Here is a 9,285-nt window from a genome sequence, read left to right as displayed (position 1 = left end):
GTTAGAAAATTTGCTCTGCGTAGACAAGTTCGTGTTGTGTATGTCGTAGTGCTTTTTTAAAACCTTTGTTAATAGATTGAATAGGGTAGCCACGTATAACTAAAATTTGTGCTAGTTGTTGTAACTCTTTTATTAGTTTGTAATTGTTCGAAATAATCTCATTGTATCTTAACGCTTGGCTATATACTAAGTTGCTTTTTTGATGAGGGGGATGGAATGAATTATAATGTAATAGTGCTGTTGTATCTGTTGCCTTTTTGAATATTGTTGTTTCTAACTTTCCATCTAGCTTTTTGATAATTGTTAGATCCATAAAATTAATAGAGTTGTTAGAATTATTGAAAGTAAATTTGATCGTGGAGTGGATGGGATTCATAAATTCGAAAACTAGTGTAAGTTTCTCAGGAGGCCCATGAAAAATAAAAAATACATCATCTATAAAGCTTTTACAAAAAAAAATCCACATTGAAAATTGGTCAATTATTTTCTCATCAATTCTTTCCATAAATAAATTAGCATAGGGTAGGGCCATACGTGTTCCCATGGTAGTACCTGTTAATTGTAAAAAGTGATCAGTTGAAAATTGAAAGTTGCTGTGGGTGAGGATGGTTTCTAATATAATGTCAATAAAAGCAATAGGTGGGCGTTTTATTGGTCCGTTATATGGCGGTGCTTTCTTTAAATAAAATTTAACGGCGCCAATACCTTCGCGGTGAGGAATATTTGTATACAAAGATATAACATCAGCCGTGACAAGAATATAATTGTTTGTTTCTAGTACATGAGATTGAAGGAGTTTAAGGAGGTTGTGTCTTTAAAGTATGCTGGTAGTTGTTTAGCAACTGGCTGAATAAATTCTGTGATAAAGAACGACAGGTTCTTTAAAAAAATGTGATAATTTAAGAGGTTGATAAAAAGGTTGATAATTCAATAGGTTTAACTTGCAGTCTTTTTGAGGACTATTTTAGGACGCGTGGAAAAATGCCATCGAAACCCATTGGTTTGGTTTTATTCAGGTCCGAAAGTTTTTCTTTGTAGGATTCGTATGATGCTAGTGGTCGGTTGGTTTGTGCTTGTGGAACGAGGGTTGAATGTTGGAATAGGCCACAGCAACTTGATTTCAAAAACTAATTGAAAATATTTATTTAGTGTGTTGCAGATTACTTTAGGATCTATTGTAGTTTGATTATTAGTTGTTCAAGTTGACGGATGACTTGCTTTTGATGTACGAGTGGATGATTTTTGGGTCGTGCTTGTTATTGTTTACCAGTTCCATTTCGTAAACAAGAACTGCTGATTTAACTAGTTATTTTACTACTTTGCTTTCTTTTTTATGCTGTTTGCGTAGAGTTGGCTTGTTTGTTCAGCTAGCTGCGATAAATTTACCCCTGAGTTCGCTTTTCAATTTGACAGCGTTTGCAACATTTTTGGTCACCCATGTTTTGTGCTTGTTAGTGTAAAACAGTGTTTCCTAACCTTTTTAGTGCCATGCCCCACCAAAGCTCATAAAAACTTAAAATGTCCCTTCATGTTTCACATGAAAAAGTTTTGATATTATAAATTTTTCATAAGTAACATAAATGATACCCTGCAGGAAGAAATCACAAAAAGTTATTTATTAAACAAAAAAATTCAAGTAAACAAAATATAGGAAACAATATTTAAGTAAAAAAAATTGAATACATCAAGTATTCAAGTTTAAGATAAATGAAATTTAGTGAGATCCATGTGCTTGATGCTGGTTACAAAGAGATCCTATATTGGGTTCTAATTTCGTTAGCTTCATTTTTTGATCTCCCCGTTGTGTTATATCCAAACGATTTCTTTTTTAAAGTAACAAATCTGTTATGGCGCTAAGTCCGCATTCAGCTAAATATGAAAAAGGAAACGGTAATAATAGTTTTCTTGCACATTCTGTTGTGCTTGGATATTTAATTTTGGTCTCATCAAAAAATCATGCCATCGATCCTTTTATATTAAATAAAGTTTTAACTGATTCGTCATTCTGCATTTCTGTTAATTCTTCTTGGTACTGCATATTTGAAATATGAGATAAATTAACTAACATTGGTTGCATCAACCAAGTTGGAAGATCAATTTCTTTTAAATCGGAAAATCTTCCTTTTAAATCAGCTGATAAGTTTTTTAGATGCTCGACAATATTAAGTATAGCGGTATTAGTTACTTTATATTTTTGAAGCCAATGAAACTTTTCAAATTGTTTTTGGTAAACATCTTTTTCAAATAGTTCAATAGACGTAATAAAACCAAATATCTTCGCTTTTCCATTGACAAGAGTTTTATTTGTTCCTTGAAGTTCTTTATTTGATACATTTAGTTTTTCAAAAATATCGGTTAAATAACTCAAAATGCCTTAGAATCGATCGTTAACAGATATTGCGAATCATTTTGTTGCTTAAAAAATCACTAAGAGTATCAAACAGTACCATAAATCTTTTTAAACAGTTCCCTTTCGAAAGCCATTTTACCTCAGTGTGAAGTAAAAGTCTCACATGGGCTTCGTTGTTTTCTTTACAAAATAATTTAAAAATGCGCTCATGTTTTGCACTTGCTTTAATAGAATTAATGCATTTTACAACCAAGTTCATTATTTTATTAAGAACATGAAAAGTATTTTTAGCTACCAAGTTTTCCCCGTAAATAACACAGTGCACAAGAAACATATCTGGATTTTCATCTTTCATCAGTTTTAAGCAACCATTTTTTTTGCCCATTATATTAGGAGCGCCATCAGCAGCACAGGACGTTATATTTTTCATCGGTATTTTATTCGTATCTAAGTAACTTTTTAGAGTACTATATATATCTTTAGCGGTAGTGCTGCTTTTTAATGATTTGCAAAATAACATTTCTTCAGCAAAATTATTATTATCAATATATCTGACATATGTAAGTAATACTGCTTTGCTGTCTCTCAATGTTGATTCGTCCATTTGCACCAAAAAAAGTCTTGTTTTTAACTTTTCGATAAGTTGTATTTCAACATCTTTTCTCACTTCGTCGATTCTTCTGCTGACAGTATTGTTACTTAGTGGCATGATTTTCACGTTTTGGTCATGTTTTCCAAAAACAGTTTCATTAAATGTTGATATTGAAGTCTTGGTTAACTGCTCTCCTATTGTATGATTTTTTCCAGATTTAGCTATGAGTAATGAAATTTGATAGCTAGCCTCAAGAGTGCGATTAAAACTAACATCATGAGCAGTAAAGAGAGACTTTAAAGTTGCTCTTTTTTCATAATTTTTTTTTTAAATTTAAAAATAATTCAAGTTTGAACTAATTTAATCTTTATGTTTTGCTTTATGTTTTTCGAATGTGCTTCATGACAACCTGGTTTCATTGATTCATTGCTCAAGCATTGTTGACATAATAGACAAAAAGGTAACCGTGCATCATGGACAGCAGGTATGAAACCAAATTTTAAATAATCTTCCGAGTACTGCCGAACTTTTTTCTTGCTCGCACTACTCATGGGCTAAAAAGTGAACTTTAAAATCCATTAGAAAATTAAAAATATACACTTTGTGGTGTTTCGTATTCTTATTTATTATTGAAAGAGAATCCATATTGGTTTTTGTATTATATTTATTTCTATATTTGAATATTAAATTATAAACAACTAGTTATATATAAACTGTGTAAAGTCTTCTCGAGTTTTTATTCCAACTGTTATTATGTTTAGCGCTACGGCTTTTAAGTGAGAATTCTTAGCGCGGAATTAGCCTCTCAAGGGAATATTTTCGCAATTCGGGAATAGTTTTCGTGCAATTCTCCAAAAGAAATTGCTTATTCCGCAATCGCTAATCGTTATTCTGAACTAGCATTTGAAATGATTGTCCAAATAGTATTGTAGAATTTATGTTAAACATGGAAAAAAATTTTATAAAGACATACTATATACCATTCGAAAGATAATTTTAACAGCTTTTTAATGGTGTATCTTGTCACTTTTTTCGAGTTGAGCAAAAAAAATGGCAGATGAATATATGAATAGTGAATTTTTGCTAACCTGAGCAATTTTTTTAAAAAACACGGATTGCGACTCCGGTATTTACCTAGGAAAGGATGAAAAATATTTCTTTTATATATATTTACAATTTATATTACATTTTATACCTATATTTTTAAAATTTGGAAAAAATTTTTCCCAGGACGCTCTTTCAAAAGCATCAAGAAAATGTCTTTCTTCCTCTTCAATGTCTACTTCTGGAATATTAGTATTACCGTTAGTGCCTGTTACGCCATGGCACTCTTTACAAGATAATGTACAATTTAATCCAGCTTTTCGACAAATACATTTGTTTCCACATGGACCTTTGCAGCCACATCTGATAATGTTTAAAATATCTTGAGGACCTGCTTCTATATCTGTCATAATTGGTGCATGCATTTGATTTTGTATTACCCATCCCCAACTCAATGGATCTAAATCAACATTACTCAAATTTCTCCATACTTTAATTTGGTGATAAACTCTGAGTCCATGATAATATGCAGCTCTTGGTGCATAGAGCAGCATAGAGCTCATGGTAATAGAGCAGGATCAATACTTGCACGATCAGATGCCACCATTTCATTATATTTATGTTTCCTGATCTGCTGTAGATTAAAACAAGGTGAATGAAGCAGCTCAAAAAAACGAATAGCTCCCTTGCCAATATCATCAGTTATTTCCTTATAGAATAAATTTGCAGTAGACTTCAATTCATTTGAATTTTTCAACTTCGTAAAAATGTGGTTTTGTCGAAGTTATGGATTGCTGGTGTTGTGTCACACCCAGGGTATGCGTTTGCAAATAATACATAATTTAAAAGAGTATCATCACTTGTCTTTACAACATTCTGAGTTTTGTAACATAATCTTTGATCTGTAGCCTTATTTCGTGTCAACGTTTTTAAAAAGATGTCTTAAGGTTGTGCTCTAGTATGTACATGATGTATCAGTAGACATAAAGTATCAGTGTCATTCGAATAAATTGTGACTGACTCAACATTGTCAATTTCAAGCGCTAGCTTAACAACACTTGTGTCTGCATCACTGGGACAACAAATAACTTTAAAATCATTGTTTTATAACTTCAATGCCAAAAGCCTGACAAAATCATTTTTGTTTTTGTAGTTACTTAGGAATATACTTTTTTCTGCCTGGCATGGGTTCAGGTCATTGATTTCAACTGTTTGTGATATCTTACCAGATCGCTTTTGGTGGATACTATCTTTAGTGGACAACTGATAACTATCAAAAATGATTTTGTCAAGTTGTAAGTGTTGAGAAAAATTAATGTATTTCTGAAAAATGTCACTAAATAAATCATTTTTTTCCAATTGCAGCACCACAATAATGCGCCCCCATCAGCAATCTTGATTGATACAGGTTCACTTACTGGTGATACATTATTGAGTATGAATGTTTTCAACGTTGACTTTTATGCTGATCTCATGACACCTCCTTTAAATAAAGATGTTGGGTACGGTGATAACTCATATTTAAAGTAACTCTCCACTTCATTATCTGGCTTTCTTTCAACAACAACAACCATTCTTAGAAAAAGTGTTAATGGGTCAATTGTAACAAATTCGTCTTGAATAGACACGCAGGAGTATAAGCTCTGAAGTGTTGTTACTTGATTTTTTTGTTTGAAAGAGTAATTTGTGTAGGTTTTATCATTCGACACTTTGTATATTGATGCTCCTATCTCTTCTGATTGATCACAGGTAATTTGTTTCTGATTATCAACCAAACCTGAGTCCAAACTAACAAGTTGATCTCCAACCATATATGGGTTATGAGCAAAAAACCATCATTGTATTTTTTTAAAGTTGTCACTATCACGTTTCATTCTTCCAGGAAACATTTCTTTATGTTTGTCAGCAGATTTATGCAGAGATGTTAGAATGCTCATTGCATCACTTACTTCTGCGCATCGATGCAATGTTGTCGTCCAAACCCTCAACACATTTTCAGTCAAGCCTTTACCAATAACTCCACCTCTACCTTTTAATGACTTCATCAGAGTCTGTTCAATTGCTAGATCAGATCATATTCCTGACCATTTTTTTTCGGTTCTTCTAACAGTGTGATTACCTGCCATGTATTGTGCGTAAATTAGAGGGTGTTCTGTTTGTAAGACATCAACGGTCTGAAGGTAAAGCCTGCACGATTTAGCATAGTTATTGTGGCATATTGCAGCAAAAAGATTGAGCATGCACTTTGTTGCAGAAATATGTAATGACCAGTTACTTGTTCTCTCTGCTCTAATAAACTCTTGGACCACAGTTACGTATTGTACATAATGTAACCATAAAGATGATATTCGTGAATTTAATGAAAAACATCTTTTTTCTCTGTAAACCAGTTTAGCAATCTAACCGCCAGATTATTACTTTCTATAACACAAGGGTCTTCTGAATCATACATTTCTAAAAAAAATTTCTGCTTACTATCATTCAAATCATCCCAAAAATTCTTTAATATCAGTGAATTTATTGCTGATGCACATAAAAAACGTCCTCGTATAGCGCGTGAAAAGGCTCTTCCAGATTGCATGTGTCCTACTGTTAAAGGGGCGTAGACTGTTTCGAGAGCGCTTCTCAAACCACTTCCTTCCATCATAAATCCAATTGAACCTAGAAAACTCATAAGTTTTTTGTTAAGACTATTTCGTAGCTTTTATGTAAAGCTGCTGATCAAATATTATGGATGGCATGGTAACATTCACTTTTTTGGAGTGATCAATGATGAAGCAAAGTAGTGAATATAGGGCTGTCAAATCAGTGGCGTGTAAATCAATCACAGGTATTATTTGTTGGAGAACTCATGTAGCCAGACAAACTTGGACAAGGTATCTGAAAAGGTATCCAATGTTCCATAGAAGATCAATAAAACGAGCTTGAATTTTTTCCTAAAATTAAATAAAACAGTTAGTTTTCAAACTTTGTAAAGGTAAATACTTTTTTTAAACTGCAGTATGCATGACACACCTGAATGACTGGTTTGAATATTGTTTTTGTTAATGAAGGTATGTCAGGTATGTAGTACTGCCTAATCATTATCCCATCGTTTGACTTAATATTTGACCATAGTTCCTTTTTATCTCTCGGAAGTTTATTTCTTTAAAACGAAACATCTGTGAATTTTCCATTTGCAATTGCAATTAACCCAAGTCCATGGCGCGTATTTTTTCCATCAACAGGAGCAATATCATGGTCTGAGTTGTCAGCAACAAATTGAAGAAAGGAGGTTCTCTATCCGGAGATGATCTCGTTGATAGTATCATGCTTTACAATATTCTGTTTGTAACAGATAACCTTAAAAAAATTACATAAACATCGTTATTGTTCGGATTCTGGGGATTCTGATAAAAATAAATAATATGCATCTTTATTATTATACAAGTAAAAACTATACATATCAGCACTTTAATGAAATAAAACTTACCTTGTCATAACTAACACCAAATTCCAATTTTGATAGCAGTATGTTTTCAACTGTCGATAACTTTCATCAACCATTCTGATGAAAGTTATCGACAGCAACGCTAAGTCCGAACTGCAATGACATAATAGACCTGGGACGTGTTTCAGAAAATATATTGTGATATTGAAACCTGTTTTAAAGGTGCTTGAACTACTTCATTAATAAATGTTTTTAATAATTGAGGTACATGGGTTCCTTCAATGTTTAGTATGTCCTCTTTGGAAGGATATGCGTTGGAATTGTGGTCATGATTCTTTATAACATTTTTCAAAAGTTTTGCAGTTGTTAAAGCAACACGCTCTCCCTCCTCGTTTACATTTGTGCTTTTTTCTTGGTACCACTTTTCACATAAGATGTCTCTAACACTGTCTAATAGAATTATATTGCTTCTGTCTTCTCTTTTGACAAAGCGTAAAGACTCACCGTACATTTCCTTTAATTTGATTTTGGTAATTTTTATTGAATAAACGTCATCATTGATTGACATCATTTTTGAATGAAATTCTGACAATGCGTACTACTCTATGTCTCTTTTTAACAATTCACATATAGTATTGAATCATGTCATTTTGTTACTGCAAGTAGGACGTCCAGATGTTGAATATTTTGGTAAAGGGTTCTCGAAGCTGGCTCTACATAATACGTGATTTCTACCTTCTGCTGCTACTAGATCATTCACACTGATTAAACGTGCTTCTATAGTTTTAGCTAGTTAGTCTTCTCTATTGCGGCATACTTCAATGGTGGAAGAATGTTTGGCTGATTTTTTTGTAGGTATTTCTTCAAATTTATTGCAATTTGGATTTTTTCTGTCATCGATACAATCACCGCTACAATAAAAACATTGTTTTTTAAAATCAAATAGTTCCATTTTGGCTCTAGTAATACGCTCTCTCTCGATTTTCAGTGATCTTTTTTGAGAGCAATTTTTTAAAAAATTCCTACAGGATAAATGGGCATAAGTGCTTGCCTTTGTTCTTTTGTTCAGTTTGAACTTATCAACTAAAGTATCTAAATTAAGCTTCACAGCATGCTCTATGATAGCAGTGAGGGGATGTTTTTTCTTGCTATAATCAGAATACTTCGAACCTATATGGTTCAAAGGATCATGTATTCTTACACCTTCTCCGCATTTAACACATAACGTTATTCCATTTGATATGTCAGTTTGAATTTCACCTTCCATTATTATTTTTTCTTTAAATAAGAAGACAGTCAACCACACAAAATAGTTTTTTTTTTACATCTAATCAATATTTAATTCACAGCTGTTTCAAATACATTGATAAATATAAGTATTTTTTATACTGTTTTCCTAACAGCTACAATTTCAAAGAGAAATTCATTTTTATAATAAAATGAATACTTAAGCTTTCAGAAATATTTAATTCCTTTTGTTCAGTCATTTAATAACATCATGGCAATTGAATTACACTTTTTTTTATAACGAAGCTATGATATCTAAGAACACTGTTTCCTACTTATTTAATTAAAAAAAAAAAATGAAAAAACCTACATTCTAATTTTGATCCGCCATTTTTTTTGCTCAACTCCAAAAAAGTGACAAGATACACCATTAGAAAGCTGATAAAATTATCTTTCTAATGATATATAATATGTCTCTATAAAATTTTTTTCTAGGTTTCACTATTTTTTGGCCAAATTCTACAGTACTAAAAGAGAACTGTTTTCGTAACAGTCATTACATATTTCTTTATTTTTCTTTGAGGCATTTAAATTCTAAATAATTAATTAAATATATTTACAATAGAAGATTTCGTAATTAGG

The 9,285-nt window shown here is 32.0% G+C and overlaps 1 protein-coding gene across 1 annotated transcript; it reads right to left on the bottom strand.

Moving 5' to 3' along the window:
* Positions 1 to 1,954: 1,954 nt before the first annotated feature.
* On the bottom strand, positions 1,955 to 4,549 carry LOC136085247 (zinc finger BED domain-containing protein 5-like). Its single transcript, XM_065806536.1, has 3 exons — positions 4,138 to 4,549; positions 2,429 to 3,136; positions 1,955 to 2,319 (listed from the first exon to the last, which is right to left on the bottom strand). The coding sequence occupies exons 1-3, from the start codon at positions 4,547 to 4,549 to the stop codon at positions 1,955 to 1,957; spliced, it is 1,485 nt and encodes a 494-aa protein (XP_065662608.1).
* Between the last annotated feature and the right edge of the window lie 4,736 nt (positions 4,550 to 9,285).

Source organism: Hydra vulgaris, chromosome 09, assembly GCF_038396675.1.
Source record: "Hydra vulgaris chromosome 09, alternate assembly HydraT2T_AEP".
Lineage (NCBI taxonomy): Eukaryota > Metazoa > Cnidaria > Hydrozoa > Anthoathecata > Hydridae > Hydra > Hydra vulgaris.
This window is presented reverse-complemented; position numbering and strand designations above follow the sequence as displayed.

Excerpts from the sequence above, each read along its gene's own strand:
- LOC136085247 (XM_065806536.1), bottom strand. The coding sequence starts at position 4,549 with ATGAGCTCTATGCTGCTCTATGCACCAAGAGCTGCATATTATCATGGA. Across the intron at positions 3,137-4,137 it reads TCCAAATTTTAAAAATATAG|GAGAGCAGTTAACCAAGACT; the intron begins GTATAAAATGTA and ends ATCATACAATAG. Across the intron at positions 2,320-2,428 it reads GGTACTGTTTGATACTCTTA|AACTTCAAGGAACAAATAAA; the intron begins GTGATTTTTTAA and ends TATCAAATAAAG.